The 21,505-nt window shown below is 48.0% G+C and overlaps 1 protein-coding gene across 2 annotated transcripts; it reads right to left on the reverse strand.

Moving 5' to 3' along the window:
- Window positions 1-236: 236 nt before the first annotated feature.
- Window positions 237-19,860, reverse strand: ABCB8 (ATP binding cassette subfamily B member 8). Of its 2 annotated transcripts, XM_069729236.1 has the most exons (16): window positions 19,692-19,859; window positions 18,681-19,320; window positions 15,184-15,339; window positions 13,616-13,710; window positions 12,172-12,277; window positions 11,506-11,667; window positions 11,348-11,433; window positions 11,070-11,167; window positions 10,689-10,794; window positions 10,572-10,605; window positions 7,957-8,087; window positions 7,566-7,660; window positions 7,332-7,465; window positions 4,721-4,868; window positions 2,561-2,811; window positions 237-1,042 (listed from the first exon to the last, which is right to left on the reverse strand). In XM_069729236.1, the coding sequence occupies exons 1-16, from the start codon at window positions 19,742-19,744 to the stop codon at window positions 950-952; spliced, it is 2,388 nt and encodes a 795-aa protein (XP_069585337.1). In that variant the 5' UTR covers window positions 19,745-19,859; the 3' UTR covers window positions 237-949. The 2 variants fall into 2 exon arrangements, with proteins under 2 accessions (XP_069585337.1, XP_069585338.1); XM_069729237.1 differs by lacking the exon at window positions 15,184-15,339 and having other exon boundaries at window positions 19,692-19,860.
- Between the last annotated feature and the right edge of the window lie 1,645 nt (window positions 19,861-21,505).

A 21,505-nucleotide genomic window follows, 5' to 3' on the forward strand; every position in this document is an offset into this window, starting at 1 on the left:
CAGCTCTGGAGTATAATACAGGATGTAACTCCGGATCAGTAATGTAATGTATGTACACAGTGACGCACCAGCAGAATAGTGAGTGTAGCTCTGGAGTATAATACAGGATGTAACTCAGGATCAGTAATGTAATGTATGTACACAGTGACTGCACCAGCAGAATAGTGAGTGTAGCTCTGGAGTATAATACAGGATGTAACTCAGGATCAGTAATGTATCAGTGACTGCAGCAGTGGAACAGTAATCAATCTTTTATTACATTAGCAGTAAATATTGTGTATATTGTATAATGCTGCAGCTTCGGACCCCTACGTTCCTGAGTGATGGAGCGGTGTATCTGTGTGATGCTATATACAGTATATATACACCCACTATATGAGGTTACAGAGGAGTCACCATATGCAGATTCAGTGTCCAGATAATCCGACAATCTCTCTTGATTATGTAAACTGTGAGTAGCAGCAGAGACCTGAGCGCAGCTCCTCTCCTCTATGTAGCAGTTCTTACACCATGTTGGGATTAGCATCTGATGTGAACAGGGAGGCTCCTCTCAGTTTTTAGTCGACCCCAGACCTTGGTCATGTGACTGCAAATTGACAAGCTTTTTTCCATTCTCCATCCTGTAATGCACAGCTGCTATCAGTGCGGAGCTCCTCTCCTGCCACATTATAGGACACTTCTCTCCTATACAGAAATCGAAGATCTCCGTATAAATGCATTAGGACATGAGCTCAGTCTGGAGTGTGATCCTGTATGGTGTGTGCAGCTCCTCTCCTGTACGCAATGATTGACAGCTGGTATCAGCCGGGTACTTCACTCCTGTATACAGAAATGAGGTTCTGCAGCAGGCTGGGGTCTCGTCTGCCTCCTGGTTATGGTCTTCTTGTGGGCTTTGTGCTGGTTTCATGGCCTTCAGCTGTATTTTCGGGAGGAAAGGCCGTGAGGTCTTCTATGTGTTGTGTCCCGGGGGGTCCTGGCTTTGCCTCCGAATAAGCTCTGCGTACAGACCGCCCGTCCGCAGCAGCTCGCGGTGCGTCCCACTCTGAGAATAATAGAGGAGAAGCAGCTTCATTACACAGAAACAAGCGAGCAGCTCCTCTCCTGTACGTAACGAGGCTCAGACACTAGCGAGCAGCTCCTCTCCTGCATGTAACGAGGCTCAGACACAAGCGAGCAGCTCCTCTCCTGTATGTAATGAAGATCAGATACAAGCGAGCAGCTCCTCTCCTGTATGTAACGAGGATCAATCGAGCAGCTCCTCTCCTGTATGTAACGAGGATCAGACACAAGTGAGCAGCTCCTCTCCTGTATGTAACGAGGATCAGACACAAGCGAGCAGCTTCTCTCCTGCGTATAATGAGGATCAGACACAAGCGAGCTGCTCATCTCCTGTATGTAACGAGTCTCAGACACTAGCGAGCAGCTCCTCTCTTGTGTATAATGAAGATCAGATACAAGCGAGCAGCTCATCTCCTGTATGTAACGAGGATCAGACACAAGCGAACAGCTCCTCTCCTGTATGTAACGTGTCTCAGACACAAGCGAGTATCTCCTCTCCAGTATGTAACGAGGATCAGACACAAGCGAGCAGCTTCTCTCCTGCGTATAATGAGGATCAGATACGAGCGAGCAGCTTCTCTCCTGCGTATAATGAGGATCAGACACAAGCGAGCAGCTTCTCTCCTGCGTATAATGAGGATCAGACACAAGCGAACAGATCTTCCCCTGTATGTAATGAAGCTGATGCACAAGAAAGCAGCTCCTCTCCTATATATAATGAAGCTCAGACACAAGCCAGCAGCTCCTCTCCTATATATAATGAGGATCAGACAAAAGTAAGCAGCTCCTCTCCTGTATGTAATGAGGATCAGACAAAAGCAAGCAGCTCCTCTCCTGTATGTGATGAAGCTCCGACACAGGCAAGCAGCTTCTCTTGTGTGTATGGTTATGATGATGAGACACAAGCAAGCAGCTCCTCTCCTGTATGTAATGAGGCTCAGACAAGCAAGCAGCTCCTTTCCTATGTAGAGTAAAATAATATGACATTAGCATGGAGCTTCTCTCCTGTATGTAATAATGAAAACTTGAGATCACAAAGCTCCTCTCCTGTACACAATATTAGGGATCAGACATCAGCATGAAGCTCCTTTCCTGTACATTATAATGAAGGTATGAGAACACCAAGGAGCTCCTCTCCTGCACTCAGCACTGAAGATCTGGCATCAGCATGGAGCTCCTCTCCTGTATACAGACAGATGTGCAGATACCTGACGGCACCGAGCCGATAGATGCCCATTGACACAATAAAGGACCTCACTCTTTGTTACAGGGCCGTCCAGGGCAGCAGTGTGTGGAGAGGATCTGCAACGCTCTCATTAAAGTGGATAGGAGCTGAGCCCCTGCTCTGCAGAGTCAGGACAGTGGGGTACACCTGGTCGCCGATAACTGATCAGTGGGGGTGTCCGACACCCGCCCATACGATACTGATGTCCTATCTTCAAGATAGCGCGACAAAATCACCACCCTGGACAACCCCTTTAAGTAAGGACTGTGGGCTCACCTCCACGATACGGCCCTTTGATAAGACCACGATGATATCGGCGTCTGCAATGGTGCTGAGCCGATGGGCAATGACCAAGACAGTGCGGCCGGAGGAAGCACGATCCAGCGCCATCTGCACCATCCTCTCAGACTCTGCGTCCAGCGCACTTGTGGCTTCATCTAAGATTAATATCCGGGGGTCTTTGAGGAGCGCGCGGGCGATGGCCACCCGCTGCTTCTGACCTCCGGAGAGGGTAACTCCACGCTCACCTGTCAGTCAAGAGAAATGGGTCCAAAAAAAGAAATGATGTGACACGTATCACAAGTACAAGGACAGAGTATTCAGGAACTTTTCCTCATGTTATCACCCTCATCAATTACAGCCAGTTACTGTCATCTGTCCCTCTGTACAGCCTACACAACCCCAGGGTAAAAACAGGAACTTATCCTCGTGTTATCACCCTCATCAATTACAGCCATTTACTGTCATCTGTCCCTCTGTACGGCCTACACAACCCCCAGGGTAAATACAGGAACTTATCCTCGTGTTATCACCCTCATCAATTACAGCCAGTTACGGTCATCTGTCCCTCTGTACAGCCTACACAACCCCCAGGGTAAATACAGGAACTTATCCTCGTGTTATCACCCTCATCAATTACAGCCAGTTACTGTCATCTGTCCCTCTGTACGGCCTACACAACCCCCAGGGTAAATACAGGAACTTCTCTTCACATTATCACCCCTGTTACTGTCATCCTTCCTCCTGTACTGCCCGTTCTGACACACAGGGAGGATGAACAAGAGCTTTTCTTCATGTTATCCTTCCTCCTGTACTGCCTCCTGCGACCCAAAGGGAAGAGGAATAAGCGCTTTTCTTCATGGTGTCACCCCTCTTACTGTCATCCTTGCTCCTGTACTGCCTCTTCTGACACAAAGGGAAGAGAAACAAGAGCTTTCCTTCATGTTATCACCCCTCTTACTGATATTTCCCCCCTGTACTGCCTCCTGAGACCCAAAGGGAAGAGGAATAAGCGCTTTTCTTCATGGTGTCACCCCTCTTACTGTCATCCTTCCTCCTGTAACCCCAGAGAGGATATGTGCTCTATGATTGTCACATATAAAGGGGGCTTTTTTTTTCTAAAGATTAAGGTGTGAGTTATTGCACATATAATTAACCCTACGCCAAATCAGGCAGCTGGTTTGCCTTGGAAGTTTATTGGTATTTGGCCTTTTGGAGACTATGTGCCGATATGTGAATGTACGAACACCGCATGTTTTGAACTTTTTTACTTATATTGAAGGTTGTACGTTTCTTCTGGGGTCAAAGCTTTAACAACTGACGTGAATTTCGCTCCATTTTTTTTAAACAAATTATTATGCTTTGATGTAAAATTGCATGAAGGCAACGACTGTAAAGTGCTGTTTTTTTCACTATGTATTTTCACAATGTGTCGGATCTGCTCCTCTCTTACCCTAATGAACAGCGGTGAAACTCCTCTGCTACCTCATTACAGAGCACGAGGCTCCACTACCATCTTGTCGCATTTCTGCAACGTGCCAAGTGTCAGGGTATGTGCGGGGAGGGCAGAATAATGGCCGCACTTATAATACAGGCTGTATCATAGGGGACACCATATTTATAATAGGGACACCATCTTTATAATAGGGGCTGTGCATATAATAGGGGACACCATCTTTATAATAGGGACACCATCTTTATAATAGGGGACACCATCTTTATAATAGGGACACCATCTTTATAATAGGGGCCGCCATCTTTATAATAGGAGCTGTGCATATAATAGGGGACACCATCTTTATAATAGGGGCTGTGCATATAATAGGGGACACCATCTTTATAATAGGGACACAGTCTTTATAATAGGGGACACTATCTTTATAATAGGGTCTGTGCATATAAATAGGGGACACCATCTTTATAATAGGGACACAGTCTTTATAATAGGGGACACTATCTTTATAATAGGGTCTGTGCATATAATATGGGACACTGCTTATAATATAGGGGCCATCTTTACAATAGGGGACACAGTGCTTATAATAGGGGACACTGCTTATAATAAGGGCCATGCTTACAATAGGGGTCACTGTGCTTCTAATAGGGGGACCGTGCTTATAGTAGGAGCTGTTCTTTGAGACAGGAGGAACAACTCACCTAGCAGTGTATTATATCCATCTGGAAAGTTCCGGATAAAGTCATCGGCATTTGCCAGTTTGGCAGCTTCTTGGACCTCAGCGTCACTGGCGTCCGGTCGTCCAAAGCGAATATTCTCCATGATGCTTGTTCCAAAGAGAACAGGTTCCTGAGTGACAGGAGAGGGGACAATAAGCAGCGATGTCTGCACTATGTCTCTACAAGACCCCGCAATCGGTTCCTCTGTGACCTGAGAACAGTGAGGCCCCCAAACTATGAGACGTTCCCGAGCTCCTCTGCATCCTCATTACAGCAGTCACCGTATCTGCCGGCTCAGTACACCGCCCTGTTCTCCTCCATCACCTTATTACGGTCCAGCCGGCTCGTCTCTCTCCTTATTACAGAGCAGTCGGCTCGTCTCTCTCCTTATTACAGAGCAGTCGGCTCGTCTCTCTCCTTATTACGGAGCAGTCGGCTCGTCTCTCTCCTTATTACAGAGCAGTCGGCTCGTCTCTCTCCTTATTACAGAGCAGTCGGCTCGTCTCTCTCCTTATTACAGAGCAGTTGGATCGTCTCTCTCCTTATTACGGAGCAGTCGGCTCGTCTCCCTCCTTATTACAGAGCAGTCGGCTCGTCTCCCTCCTTATTACAGAGCAGTCGGCTCTTCTCTCTCCTTATTACAGAGCAGTCGGCTCGTCTCTCTCCTTATTACAAAGCAGTCGGCTCGTCTCTCTCCTTATTACAGAGCAGTTGGATCGTCTCCCTCCTTATTACAGAGCAGTCGGCTCTTCTCTCTCCTTATTACAGAGCAGTCGGCTCGTCTCCCTCCTTATTACAGAGCAGTCGGCTCTTCTCTCTCCTTATTACAGAGTAGTCGGCTCGTCTCTCTCCTTATTACAGAGCAGTCGGCTCGTCTCTCTCCTTATTACGGAGCAGTTGGATCGTCTCTCTCCTTATTACGGAGCAGTCGGCTCTTCTCTCTCCTTATTACAGAGCAGTCGGCTCGTCTCTCTCCTTATTACAGAGCAGTTGGATCATCTCTCTCCTTATTACGGAGCAGTCGGCTCGTCTCTCTCCTTATTACAGAGCAGTCGGCTCGTCTCTCTCCTTATTACAGAGCAGTCGGCTCTTCTCTCTCCTTATTACAGAGCAGTTGGATCATCTCTCTCCTTATTACGGAGCAGTCGGCTCGTCTCTCTCCTTATTACAGAGCAGTCGGCTCGTCTCTCTCCTTATTACAGAGCAGTCGGCTCGTCTCTCTCCTTATTACAGAGCAGCCGGCTCGTCTCTCTCCTTATTACGGAGCAGTCGGCTCGTCTCTCTCCTTATTACAGAGCAGTCGGCTCGTCTCTCTCCTTATTACGGAGCAGTCGGCTCGTCTCTCTCCTTATTACAGAGTAGTCGGCTCTTCTCTCTCCTTATTACAGAGTAGTCGGCTCGTCTCTCTCCTTATTACAGAGCAGTCGGCTCATCTCTCTCCTTATTACAGAGCCGTCGGCTCGTCTCTCTCCTTATTACAGAGCAGTTGGATCATCTCTCTCCTTATTACGGAGCAGTCAGCTCTTCTCTCTCCTTATTACAGAGCAGTCGGCTCTTCTCTCTCCTTATTACGGAGCAGTCGGCTCTTCTCTCTCCTTATTACAGAGCAGTCGGCTCTTCTCTCTCCTTATTACAGAGCAGTCGGCTCGTCTCTCTCCTTATTACAGAGCAGTTGGATCATCTCTCTCCTTATTATGGAGCAGTCGGCTCTTCTCTCTCCTTATTACAGAGCAGCCGGCTTGTCTCTCTCCTTATTACAGAGCAGCAGGCTCGTCTCCCTCCTTATTACAGACCGGTTGGCTCGTCGCTCTCCTTATTACAGACCGGTTGGCTCGTCTCCCTCCTTATTACAGAGCAGTTGGATCATCTCTCTCCTTATTACAGAGCAGTCGTCTCGTCTCCCTCCTTATTACACAGCAGTTGGCTCGTCGCTCTCCTTATTACAGAGCAGTCGGCTCGTCTCTCTCCTTATTACAGAGCAGTCGGCTCGTCTCTCTCCTTATTACAGAGCAGTCGTCTCGTCGCTCTCCTTATTACAGACCGGTTGGCTCGTCGTTCTCCTTATTACAGAGCAGTCGGCTCGTCTCTCTCCTTATTACAGAGCAGCAGGCTCGTCTCCCTCCTTATTACAGACCGGTTGGCTCGTCGCTCTCCTTATTACAGAGCAGTCGTCTCGTCTCCCTCCTTATTACAGAGCAGTCGGCTCGTCGCTCTCCTTATTACAGACCGGTTGGCTCGTCGCTCTCCTTATTACAGAGCAGTTGGCTCGTCTCTCTCCTTATTACAGACCGGTTGGCTCGTCGCTCTCCTTATTACAGACCGGTTGGCTCGTCGCTCTCCTTATTACAGAGCAGTTGGCTCGTCTCCCTCCTTATTACAGACCGGTTGGCTCGTCGCTCTCCTTATTACAGAGCAGTCGTCTCCTTATTACAGACCGGTTGGCTTATCGCTCTCCTTATTACGGAGCAGTGACCTCCGATGTCACTTACAGCCCGGGGTAACTTCTTCGTTGCCGTCATCCGTCAGGGCAGAATATAACGTACCCGTCTGACCATTATCGGGCCCTTGCCGGAGTATCCGATCTGCCTCTCACCTGATTAATGAATCCGATGACCTCTCCTCTTAACCACGAGGGGTCCAGTAATCGGATGTCGACTCCGTCCAGCTCCACCGCACCCCTGCTGGGGTCGTAGAATCGCTCCATCAGCGCCGCCACCGTGGACTTTCCTATATCCCACCACAAACAACGGTCAGAATAAACATTGTACAGAGGGAAACTATGTGACCTTCCAAAAGAAAGGGGTCTCCGTCACTCTTCTGTTCTTACCTCCCCCTGACTGTCCCACGATGGCCACCGTCTTACCAGGGGGAACGTACAGGTCAAATCCACTCAAGACTTCTTGTCCTGGCCGAGTGGGATAACTGGAGAAGCGGAGGTGTATCATTGTGGAGCCTTATCCGTCTCCCTCCTGCCCTCGCCGGTCAGTGAAATATTAAAGGGGTCGCTCAGAAATAGAAGATCAAGACAGAGTCATCCACAGGTTGTGTGTGGCATTGCAGCTCGGCTCCATCCACTTCCATGTAAAGGAGCTGCAGTACCAGACACCACCAGAGATTTACTAAAGCTCCAGAGCTTGCACCATCTTTGTGGATAAATCCCCCTCACTGTACGGAGTATAAGACCACCTTACCGACATTGCTAAACCCCCAGATCTTACCTGAAGGAGACATTACTGAAGTGGATTTCTCCCGTCAGCTGAGGAAGTTTCTTCCCTCCTCTGAGCGGGATCTCTGGCTGCAAACGCATGAACTCAAAGACTCGGCCCCCTGCACTAAGACCCCGGACCACCTAAGAGACAGAAATACATCCTATAAACGGAGGACAATTACTAAAAAGGTTTTCAAATATGAAAAATTTCAGCCTAAGTCCATCATAAAAGCTAGAAAGAGAACCCCCCGGTGATGAAGTGGCCATAAGAGCGCCCCCCGGTGATGACGTGGCCATAAGAGCGTCCCCCGGTGATGACGTGGCCATAAGAGCGCCCCCTGGTGATTACCATAGGAGCGCTCCCTGGTGATGGCCATAAGAGCGCCCCCTGGTGATTACCATAGGAGCACTCCCTGGTGATGGCCATAAGAGCGCCCCTTGGTGATGACCAGTACATAAGAGCGTCCCCCGGTGATGACGTGGCCATAAGAGCGTCCCCCGGTGATGACGTGGCCATAAGAGTGCCCCCCCGGTGATGACGTGGCCATAAGAGCGTCTCCCGGTGATGACGTGGCCATAAGACCGTCCCCCGGTGATGACGTGGCCATAAGAGTGTCCCCCGGTGATGACGTGGCCATAAGAGCGTCCCCCGGTGATGACGTGGCCATAAGAGCATCCCCTGGTGATTACCATAGGAGCGCTCCCTGGTGATGGCCATAAGAGCGCCCCTTGGTGATGAAGTGACCATAAGAGCGCCCCCCGGTGATTACCATAAGAGCGCACCCTGGTGATGGCCATAAGAGCGCCCCTTGGTGATGAAGTGACCATAAGAGCGTCCCCCGGTGATTATTACCATAGGAGCACTCCCTGGTGATGGCCATAAGAGCACCCCCCGGTGATGAAGTGACCATAAGAGCGCCCCCCGGTGATTACCATAAGAGCGCACCCTGGTGATGGCCATAAGACCGTCCCCCGGTGATGAAGTGGCCATAAAAGCATCCCCCGGTGATTACCATAAGGGCGTCCCCCAGTGATGACGTGGCCATAAGACCGTCCCCCGGTGATGACGTGGCCATAAGAGCGTCTCCCGGTGATGACGTGGCCATAAGACCATCCCCCGGTGATGACGTGGCCATAAGAGCGTCCCCCAGTGAAGACGTGGCCATAAGAGCGTCCCCCAGTGATGACGTGGCCATAAGAGCATCCCCCAGTGATGACGTGGCCACAAGCGCGCACCCCGGTGATGAAGTGGCTATAAGGCTATTTGCACACGATGCGGATTTGCTGCGGATCTGCAGTGGATTTTTCCGCGCAGAATCGCTGCAGATCCGCACTGTGATGTACAGTACAATGTTATTCAATGGGATAAAAAAAAAAGCTGTGCAGATGGTGCAGAAAAATCAGTGCGGAATTGCTGCGGATTTCAAAGAAGTGCATGTCACTTCTTTTGTGCGGGTCTGCAGCGTTTCTGCACCCCTCCATGTTAAAAATCCGCAGTGGCAAAAAACGCTGAAAATCTGCACAAAATCCGCATCAATTCCGCATAAAAAAAAGCACAAAATCCGCGGCAAATCCGCAGCTACGGATCCTGCCAGGAGATGCGGATTTTGTGCAGAAAATTCTGCACCTCTTTTCTTACGTGTGCACATAGCCTAAGAGCGTCCCCCGGTGAAGGCCATAAGAGCGCTCGTTCTTTTATAAATTGGGAAAGATGTTTTTTTTCTCTTTTTTAAAAAGTATTATTTCCTCCAGCCTTTTCTTTTTCCCATTTTGCAACGTTCGCTGTGTGCTCTATAATTTTTTATGTTTTGCCATTTTTTGCACAATAAAACCTTATTTTTTATATTGAGCGGCAACATTCTTATTGATCTGTCGATTGAATTGTGCAATGTTTTTTGTTTGTTTGTGGGATAAGTTTTTATTCTTACCAGTTTGCGGTATATTTGGTGGGATTACCAAGAAACAGCAATTCTGGTATTTTGTACAGTGTTCACCATCGGGGGTTTTTTATAATGTGATAATTCTATAGTTCCCGGATGTGGTGACGCTAATTATGGACACTTTTTTTTTTTAATCAGGATGTTTCATGTTTTTCGTTGTTATACTGCAACGTGCAGCTAGGTGAATAAGGTGAAGCTCCCTCCTCCTGTTAACCACTTAGATGCTGTGGCCAGCATTGATGCAGTATATATTACAGACAGCTCCATTGCTGACACCATAGCCATGATGCAGTACTATGGCGGATCACTTGAACTGTATGGTCCTCATGAAATTTGGTGCAAATCCATTTGCAAGATCCGGTCAAGCATTCATGTAAGTAATCTGTGGCCTCTGGACAGGAGCCCTGAGATCCACCTTTTACCTGACAGAATCCACGACTCCAACTTTGATTAGCCGGACTGGGCTGACATCAACACATGTGACATTGCCCCAGACTGATTAATCAAAAAATGAGCAACAGATGAGGCGGTTCCCGTCCAGCGGCCCAAGATTATCACATAGCGCTGGATCGGATCTTGCACCAGCTCTAGTATGATGCAATAGTATAGTATAACGGGGGATTCAGGGATCCTTCCATTTTTTCTTATTCCCACCTCTACAGACCTCGGTTCCCATCATGCTCACCTGTCCAAACAGAACCGAGGTGTTCGCCATAGACCTGTGTAAAATAAAATAAAGACAGTCAGGAGGTACAAACGTCGCTGCGCCGATCCTTGACATACAAGTACAGGGCGGACAAACCTCTGTACGGTCTGAGAAGCCACCAAAAAGGACATGAGGTCCCCGGCTGAGAGTTCATTCCCTGCCATTAAAGAACCGCCGGCAAATATGGTTCCCAGGACAATACCTGGAGAAAAGCAGAGGATCAGTGTGAGACAGGGGGTCTCATATGATGTATACAGCTCTGCAGACCCCACACTGGGATCCGTACGTATTATTTATTATTCTACGTCTCTCGCTTCCATATTCAGAGGCAGGAGGCGCTGCTGACATGGCATCGATGGCGGCTAGTCAGACTTTAATTAGGACGCGTGCAGGACTGCCGATACCCGGTAAAGGCGGTCACATCAGCAGCACCTCCCGCTGCCTACGGCCCATACTGCACCCCCGAGTGTAACTTACAGTTCAGAGCGACGTTGGAGAGACCCTGGAATACGGCGATGCCGACACCCAGGACTTCATTCATCTGAGCCGACTTGTCCACCTCGGCGGAGTACAACCTGCGTGGATGGAAGAGACACGTCACAGGACGCCAGGAGCAGAGCACTATCATGTCATACCTAGGTATATCCTTATCTGGGAAAGCTGGGGCACTATATGGCGGTCCGCGGTGACCCAGCACCTGTAATTACAAGACTTCAGCAGATAATTAGTGGAAAGCTGCGCTCTCCAACACTCACTCCACCTCGCGGTCCTCCATGGCGAACGCTCTCACCGTGCGCACATTTCCTATCGCCTCGTCCGCCACACCCGTCGCTTTTGCAATCTGCAAATACAATACGTTGTTCACACGACTGATGTCACTAATGTAGGTTATATCCATGGAGGGGCCTCCCACCTGCTCCTGGGCCCGACGTGACAATCTGCGCAGAAAGGAGCCAATGACGGCCCCAGCTCCCACCAGCAAGGGCATCACCACCACCAGGAGGCCCGTCAGCTTTGGGGAGATGTAATAGAGGGATACGAAGCAACCGAACGTCTGGGTGATGTTCCTGAGGCCCTAGAAGTCATGAAAGTAGCCATTAAGGATTCCACAAGGCTTTCTAAAGACCCAGAACGGCATCAGATTTAGGCTGTGTGCACACGCTGCGGATTTTGCTGCGGATCCGCAGCGGATTTGACCGCTGCGGATCCGCAGCAGTTTTCCCAAAGTTTACAGTACCATGAAAACCTAAGGGAAAAAAAAACGCTATGCACATGCTGCGGAAAATGCCACGCGAAAACGCTGCGGATTATTTTCCGCAGCATGTCAATTGTTTGTGCGGATTCCGCAGCGGGTTTCAACCAGCACCAATATAAAAGTGCTGGTGAAAACCCGCAGAAGAAACCACAAGAAAATCCGCAGTGAAAACCGCAGTGGTTTTGCACTGCGGATTTTCCAAATCCGCTGCGGAAAAATCCGCAGGAAAATCCGCAGCGTGGGCACATACCCTTATATTGCATCACATTGTGTTCCTGCGCCCGTCTATTACCGATTAGGATAAGACACCCCGCACCGGCTCACCTGGGATATCACTTGCTTAAAGGCGGATTTGAACTCTTGGACGTCGGAGGTGAGACGATTTACTAAAAGTCCAGTCTTCTGAGCATCAAAGAAAGCTACATCCTGACTGTGGCAGAAAAAAGATCGGAAAAGCATTAACCTGTAGTCCGGGGCATCTTTGTGCTGCTGCTGTGTTTATCTACACCGACACATTGTGACAAACCCTCAGCTGTGTCAGCAGAACTAGATCAGGTTGGGGTTTTTAGCCCCTGGATGATTCCCTTGCATCACTGACAGCAAGCAGAGATCTCGGAAATAGAGAGGAATTAGACACTTGTCATTAACCCCTTAAAGACTAGGCCATTTTACATCTTTTTTGCAATTTTGTTTTCCCTGCCCTTCATCCAAGAGACGTACGTTTTTATTTTTCTGTCCATGTGACGGATTGTTTTTTGATGCAAAAAGTTATAATTGTGACTGACACCATTCACTTTACCGTATAATGTGCTAGAAAAATGGGAAAAATTCTAAATGCAGCGAAAAGATGAAAAAATAACTACAATTCAATCATTGTTTCTTGGGGTTTTGTATTTATGGTGTTCAGTGTACGGTAAAAATCACCCGAGATCGTGATTCTACAGGTCGGTGCGATTACGGCGACAACAAACGCGTCCGGTGTTTTCTATATTTTAGTGGATGAAAAAAAATATCAGAACTTTGTAAACAAACGAAAAAAAGTTTTGTGTGGCTATTTCCTGATATTCACGACTTGTTTTTATCTTCCCGACTTGTTTTTATCTTCCCATGGATGGAGTTGTGCGACGGCTCGTGTGTTGTGTGCCGAGCTGACGGTAACATTGAGGGACACTCCACATTTTGAGTGTTTTTGAATTTGGGGGATTAATGCGGCATCAAAATAAGTCAATTCTGGTATTTTTGATTTTTTTTTTAGATTTTATTGAGCATTTACCCACGCGATAATTCCAAGTAGGTATTTTATTGTTTTACATTTTGCAATTATATTTGTGAAAAAGTGACTGACTTAATATTTAACATTTTTTTTTTAAAATTTTTTTTGTATTTTTTTTACATTTAATACTGCAGTTTATTGTAAAATTACTGGTCTGAATAAATCCATGGCAGACATGGAAACCTTCAGAAGACCCCTACATTTCATGGCAACCCATCTGCACTCGCCATTGTGTCACATGGGGGGGCTCAGGAGCTCTGGGGCGACGGCCGCCATGTTGGAGTAGAATACCCCAGCACTACATAGCTGACCGGACCTATGGAATACCCCAGCACTACATAGCTGACCGGACCTATGGAATACCCCAGCAATACATAGCTGACCGGACCTATGGAATACCCCAGCACTACATAGCTGACCGGACCTATGGATATAATGATCTGCTATTAGACGACATTACGCCGGTCACAGGACGGGTCCGCACACAACACTCACTGGAGAAGAGAAGTGAACAAAGCCTTCCTCATACTCCCGGCCACTTGTTCCCCAACTCGAGACAGCAGAATGATATAACCGCAGGTCAGTAATCCCTGAGGGATGCAAACAAGAGTCAGTAATGTACATACATAATAATACACAATCTACTAGTCAAAAAGGGAAATGCCTGCAAACAGTGATGATGACAATAACTCACATGGAAATCAACAAGAGATCAAGACGTCTTAATATCATTTATAGGATGCTCTAATACATAGGTATAAATGTATGTATGTAGCGAAATATGTATAGGTTTATATGTGTGACCAGCAGTAGTTTAACATCTGCCCTGAAACTGCAGGTCTCACAAAGGTCACAACTTATGGTATCCTGTGCAAGCAGGCTACTGTCTCCAATCTCGCCAGGGGATCTGCTGAGAACCACGAAAAAGGGGAAACATTTAACACCTTCTAGCTCTTTTGAAGAGAGATGTCAATTACAGCCTGACACTATCTATCTGTGGGAAACTTTACACCAAGAATTTCAGAGAAAAGAATATATTCATTGGTGGAGAGGCCATGGGCCAATGAAAAAAACAAGCAATTGTAATATTAACCTGAGAGGCTGGTCTAGAAATCTGACCTCCAGGGTGACTCTATAAATCAGGCCTGTATACATAGAATCGTGTTCTTAACAAGTGAGAAGGAATATACCTGAACGATTATAAAGATGTTTAAATACTCAAACATAAAATAACATATATGTACATATGTCAATATACTCAGATATACTGCCAAGAAATAAAGTGGGAACCACTCAGTTAAGAGAAAGGAAAGATATCTTTCCTTTCTCATAGAATAGTGTTCACAGATTGATGGCAGCCAAACTGATGTGATCCAGTCCATCCATTCCCCCCTCAGGGAGCAGAAAGCAGACTACAAAGTTGGCTATTTCTGTAAGTTTTCTCCTGTTTATTTTTATAACTTTTTTTTCCATATTTGTGTGTCTTTTTATTACCATATTTTATACCTTATTCTTTATTGTAAGCACTGTACCTTTTTGTATTAAAGCATAAAACTTTAACAAGTTGAACCTTGTATGTTCTAAAGAATCCATAGCCTTAAAGTGTGTGAGTCTTATGATTGGCAGGCAGTGGTAGTAATATTTCTGGGACTCATCGCCTGTGTGTTCGGTGAGTGGTGGCAGTGTGTATCAGCAGGTGTGTGGCCTGGGTCGGTGTGCGATTTATGCTCCCATTACAGCATAGGATAGAGGTTGAATGCTGGACTGAGAGAGGGGAGATAGATTAACCCTTCAAGGCGCAACCCCAAGTCGCGTGCTGAGAGTGGGTATGTGACTAATTGGTGGCAGCACGGTAGGATACGTGACAGAGGGAAATCCCACTCATTCTCACAATAGTGCTGATTCCTGCAATGCAGCCAATTACCACCAGAGGGCGCACCAACCTATAGTTCCAGGTGTATTGGGAACATCCCAATGGCGAGTACAGGAGCTAAATAACGGCAGAACCTATAGATGGTCAGTTCTTCCGTCAGCCTGTAGGACCGGTCCCGGGAGGCCCTTACCTGGGCTGCATACAAAGACAGCAGCTTCACAGCCGGAGCGCGGATTTCTCGGAGGTAGTTCCCCACATGCTCCCTTGTGTAACGGGCAACTACATTCACCAGCTCCCCGAGAATGAGCGGGATCTGAATATTCAGTAACGCCGCCCCAAAAGCCAACTGAGAAAAGAAGACGGAGACGGACGAAATCACAGATCAACAATGGATCCAGCAACACTGTCTGATAAAGGAGGAAAATGACAGCACAGGAGGCAACAGGAGAAGCAGGATCTAAATATCCACAATATACAGACTGTACACAATTATACACTGCCCTCCTCCAGAGCTGCACTCACTATTCTGCTGGTGCAGTGACTGTGTACATACATTACATTACTGATCCTGAGTTACATCCTGTATTATACTCCAGAGCTGCACTCACTATTCTGCTGGTGCAGTCACTGTGTACATACATTACATTACTGATCCTGAGTTACAGCCTGTATTATACTCCAGAGCTGCACTCACTATTCTGCTGGTGCAGTCACTGTGTACATACATTACATTACTGATCCTGAGTTACCTCCTGTATTATCCCCCAGAGCTGCACTCACTATTCTGCTGGTGCAGTCACTGTGTACATACATTACATTACTGATCCTGAGTTACATCCTGTATTATACTCCAGAGCTGCGGTCACTATTCTGCTGGTGCAGTCACTGTGTACATACATTACTGATCCTGAGTTACATCCTGCATTATACTCCCGAGCTGCACTCACTATTCTGCTGGTGCAGTCACTGTGTACATACATTACTGATCCTGAGTTACATCCTGCATTATACCCCAGAGCTGCACTCACTATTCTGCTGGTGCAGTCACTGTGTACATACAGTGGGGCAAAAAAGTATTTAGTCAGTCAGCAATAGTGCAAGTTCCACCACTTAAAAAGATGAGAGGCGTCTGTAATTTTCATCATAGGTAGACCTCAACTATGTGAGACAAACTGAGAAAAAAAAATCCAGAAAATCACATTGTCTGTTTTTTTAACATTTTATTTGCATATTATGGTGGAAAATAAGTATTTGGTCAGAAACAAAATTTCATCTCAATACTTTGTAATATATCCTTTGTTGGCAATGACAGAGGTCAAACGTTTTCCGTAAGTCTTCACAAGGTTGCCACACACTGTTGTTGGTATGTTGGCCCATTCCTCCCTGCAGATCTCCTCTAGAGCAGTGATGTTTTTGGCTTTTCGCTTGGCAACACGGACTTTCAACTCCCTCCAAAGGTTTTCTATAGGGTTGAGATCTGGAGACTGGCTAGGCCACTCCAGGACCTTGAAATGCTTCTTACGAAGCCACTCCTTCGTTGCCCTGGCGGTGTGCTTTGGATCATTGTCATGTTGAAAGACCCAGCCACGTTTCATCTTCAATGCCCTTGCTGATGGAAGGAGGTTTGCACTCAAAATCTCACGATACATGGCCCCATTCATTCTTTCATGTACCCGGATCAGTCGTCCTGGCCCCTTTGCAGAGAAACAGCCCCAAAGCATGATGTTTCCACCACCATGCTTTACAGTAGGTATGGTGTTTGATGGATGCAACTCAGTATTCTTTTTCCTCCAAACACGACAAGTTGTGTTTCTACCAAACAGTTCCAGTTTGGTTTCATCAGACCATAGGACATTCTCCCAAAACTCCTCTGGATCATCCAAATGCTCTCTAGCAAACTTCAGACGGGCCCGGACATGTACTGGCTTAAGCAGTGGGACATGTCTGGCACTGCAGGATCTGAGTCCATGGTGGCGTAGTGTGTTACTTATGGTAGGCCTTGTTACATTGGTCCCAGCTCTCTGCAGTTCATTCACTAGGTCCCCCTGCGTGGTTCTGGGATTTTTGCTCACCGTTCTTGTGATCATTCTGACCCCACGGGGTGGGATTTTGCGTGGAGCCCCAGATCGAGGGAGATTATCAGTGGTCTTGTATGTCTTCCATTTTCTAATTATTGCTCCCACTGTTGATTTCTTCACTCCAAGCTGGTTGGCTATTGCAGATTCAGTCTTCCCAGCCTGGTGCAGGGCTACAATTTTGTTTCTGGTGTCCTTTGACAGCTCTTTGGTCTTTACCATAGTGGAGTTTGGAGTCAGACTGTTTGAGGGTGTGCACAGGTGTATTTTTATACTGATAACAAGTTTAAACAGGTGCCATTACTACAGGTAATGAGTGGAGGAAAGAGGAGACTCTTAAAGAAGAAGTTACAGGTCTGTGAGAGCCAGAAATCTTGATTGTTTGTTTCTGACCAAATACTTATTTTCCACCATAAAATGCAAAAAAAAATGATAAAAAAAACAGACAATGTGATTTTCTGGATTTTTTTTTCTCAGTTTGTCTCCCATAGTTGAGGTCTAACTATGATGTAAATTACAGACACCTCTCATCTTTTTAAGTGGTGGAACTTGCACTATTGCTGACTGACTAAATACTTTTTTGCCCCACTGTACATTACATTACTGATCCTGAGTTACATCCTGTATTATACCCCAGAGCTGCACTCACTATTCTGCTGGTGCAGTCACTGTGTACATACATTACTGATCCTGAGTTACATCCTGCATTATACTCCAGAGCTGCACTCACTATTCTGCTGGTGCAGTCACTGTGTACACACATTACATTACTGATCCTGAGTTACATCCTGTATTATACCCCAGAGCTGCACTCACTATTCTGCTGGTGCAGTCACTGTGTACATACATTACATTACTGATCCTGAGTTACATCCTGTATTATACTCCAGAGCTGCACTCACTATTCTGCTGGTGCAGTCACTGTGTACACACATTACATTACTGATCCTGAGTTACCTCCTGTATTATACTCCAGAGCTGCACTCACTATTCTGCTGGTGCAGTCACTGTGTACATACATTACATTACTGATCCTGAGTTACATCCTGTATTATACCCCAGAGCTGCACTCACTATTCTGCTGGTGCAGTCACTGTGTACATACATTACTGATCCTGAGTTACATCCTGCATTATACTCCAGAGCTGCACTCACTATTCTGCTGGTGCAGTCACTGTGTACATACATTACATTACTGATCCTGAGTTACCTCCTGTATTATACCCCAGAGCTGCACTCACTATTCTGCTGGTGCAGTCACTGTGTACATACATTACATTACTGATCCTGAGTTACCTCCTGTATTATACCCCAGAGCTGCACTCACTATTCTGCTGGTGCAGTCACTGTGTACATACATTACATTACTGATCCTGAGTTACATCCTGTATTATACCCCAGAGCTGCACTCACTATTCTGCTGGTGCAGTCACTGTGTACATACATTACATTACTGATCCTGAGTTACATCCTGTATTATACCCCAGAGCTGCACTCACTATTCTGCTGGTGCAGTCACTGTGTACATACTGTACATTACATTACAGATCCTGTATTATACTCCAGAGCTGCACTCACTATTCTGCGCTCACATATGACGTCACTCGCTTACAATCACGGCTGACATCAGTGCCAGGAGTTGCGGCCGCAGAAGTTTCCAGAATTCTCTCCAGCAGAACTCGGGCTCCGGTCTGCGGCTCTCGGACAGGATGGGCGGGGGGCGCTGCACCTCCACCTGGCACAGTGCGCTCTTCCCCCACAGCCCCACGAAGGTGGGGCCCAGCAGCAGCGCCAGCGTCCTGCCCTTGTTGGGGGCATCTTGATGGCGGGGGGCTTCTCGGAGGCGGGGGGCTTCTCGGAGGCGGGGGGCATCTCGGAGGCGGGGGGTTTCTCGGAGGCGGGGGGCTTCTCGGAGGCGCGGGGGTTCTCGGAGGCGGGGGGCATCTCGGAGGCGGGGGGCTTCTCGGAGGCGGGGGGCTTCTCGGAGGCGGGGGGCTTCTCGGAGGCGGGGGGCTTCTCGGAGGCGGGGGGCATCTCGGAGGCGGGGGGCATCTCGGAGGCGGGGGGCATCTCGGAGGCGGGGGGCTTCTCGGAGGCGGGGGGCTTCTCGGAGGCGGGGGGCATCTCGGAGGCGGGGGGCATCTCGGAGGCGGGGGGCTTCTCGGAGGCGGGGGGCTTCTCGGAGGCGGGCGTACAGCTGCAGACGTGGCGCTGACGGAGGAGCGCGGGAGACGCAGGACAGCGACAGGAGCCTGGAAGAGAAGGCACAGGGGTCACTGCTGCAATCATCTTCACCTCTGCTTGCAGTCAGTGAATGGAAACACATGGAATCCTCCGGGTCTGAGGTTTCTAGTCACTGACAGCAAGCAGAGATATCTACAGAATAAGCAGCAACATGCTGAACCTTGTAGTTCTTCACAAATCCCCATGTCACGAGGAGCTGGAACTATAGGTAGCAGTTCTACAGGTCTTGATGGGACTTGTAGTTCCCCTCTGTCACCGTTTGGGTCAAATGGAAGGACACTCAGTGTTGGCCTCCCAGTGCATGCTGGGAGTTGTAGTCTTTCACTCGTCGTCGAAACTACAGTTCCCTGCGGGCTGTGCGTATGACGTCAGTTCTTACCTGCCAGGGCCCGGGCAGCGCCGGAGACCGGCCTGCAAGACGTGCAGCAGCATGACCGGCAGCGGACACCGGCAGCCTCCACGGAGCTCCGCCCCCACCGGCAGCTACCCTGCTCCCGGCTCACACTGATTGGTTGGACTTTGATCATGTGATCATAGGGGGCGTGGTTAGTGGCTGATATAAAGGCCGGTGTGTCCCCTGTCTGGTAATGGACCGCTGTGGAGGAGTTGGTGTGAGGGACCAGCCTGTGTGTGAGTGAGGGCCACAGGGACCCTGAGGGGATTACACAGTAAGCACCAATCAGACGGCGTGCCGCGGGTCATGTGACCTCAGGGCGGGAAACTTCAGGTTGAGGTGAAGACTTCTTCTGACTGAGGGAGAAACAACATCCGACAGGAAAATGTCGCCATTCTGTGGTGAATTATTACATGGGTTCCACCGATGATGGCGCAGCAGACGTCCCGCTGTAACCTGCTGCTATCAGTACAAGTGCAGGGTGTATAGTGACATGCAAGGGGCCATCATCTGCTGGTGCTCATCGCCCAGTGCCGCCATGACGCTTCTCCAGACAGAACTTGTGTCTTTGGGGTTTTGTCACCTCATAACATTTTATAACTTCGTTTCCGCCATATTGTTGTGCCCCCTGAGCAGCATCACCCTGCTGTGACCCCAATACTGTGCTCCAGAGATAACTGCAGCCCCTGAAAATACTATTGTAAATCACACATATAGTGCCCCAGAGTAATAAGTCCTCCATAGTAATAACACTCCTCTAGAGGGCCCCTACTAGTACTAAAACTCCTCTAGAGGGCCCCTTACTAGTAATAATACTCCTCTAGAGGGCCCCTACTAGTACTAAAACTCCTCTAGAGGGCCCCTTACTAGTAATAACACTCCTCTAGAGGGCCCCTACTAGTACTAAAACTCCTCTAGAGGGCCCCTACTAGTAATAATACTCCTAGAGGGCCCCCACTAGTAGTAATACTACTCTAGATGGCCCCCACTAGTAATAATACTCCTCTAGATGGCCCCCACTAGTAATAATACTCCGCTACAGGGCCCCTACTAGTAATAATACTCCTCTAGAGTGCCCCCACTAGTAGTAATACTCCTCTAGAGGGCCCCCACTAGTAATAACACTCCTCTAGAGGGCCCCTACTAGTAATAACACTCCTCTAGAGGGCCCCTACTAGTACTAAAACTCCTCTAGAGTGCCCCTTACTAGTAATAATACTCCTCTAGATGGCCCCTACTAGTAATAATACTCCTCTAGGGTGATCCTACTAGTAATAATACTCCTCTAGGGTGATCCTACTAGTAATAATACTCCTCTAGAGTGCCCCCACTAGTAATAATACTCCTCTAGAGGGCCCCTACTAGTAATAATACTCCTCTAGGGGTCCCCCACTCATAATAACACTCCTAGAGTGCCCCCACTGGTAATAATACTCCTCTAGATGGCCCCTACTAGTAATAATACTCCTCTAGAGTGCCCCTACTAGTAATAATACTCCTCTAGAGTGCCCCTACTAGTAATAATACTCCTCTAGAGGGCCCCCACTAGTAATAATACTCCTCTAGAATGCCCCCACTAGTAATAATACTCCTCTAGATGGCTCCTACTAGTAATAAAACTTCTCTATAGGGCCCCTACTAGTAAAAATACTCCTCTAGAGTGCCCCTACTAGTAGTAATACTCCCCTAGATGGCCCCTACTAGTAATACTCTAGGAGGGCCTCCACTAGTAAAACTAGAGTGCCCCTACTAGTAATAACTCCTCTAGGGGGCCCGTACTAGTAATAATACTCCTCTAG

Source organism: Ranitomeya imitator, chromosome 6, assembly GCF_032444005.1.
Source record: "Ranitomeya imitator isolate aRanImi1 chromosome 6, aRanImi1.pri, whole genome shotgun sequence".
Classification (NCBI taxonomy): domain Eukaryota; kingdom Metazoa; phylum Chordata; class Amphibia; order Anura; family Dendrobatidae; genus Ranitomeya; species Ranitomeya imitator.

Excerpts from the sequence above, each read along its gene's own strand:
- ABCB8 (XM_069729236.1), bottom strand. The coding sequence starts at position 19,744 with ATGCTGCTGCACGTCTTGCAGGCCGGTCTCCGGCGCTGCCCGGGCCCT. Across the intron at positions 11,434-11,505 it reads CACGTCGGGCCCAGGAGCAG|ATTGCAAAAGCGACGGGTGT; the intron begins GTGGGAGGCCCC and ends TTGTATTTGCAG. Across the intron at positions 1,043-2,560 it reads CAAAGGGCCGTATCGTGGAG|AGTGGGACGCACCGCGAGCT; the intron begins GTGAGCCCACAG and ends TATTATTCTCAG.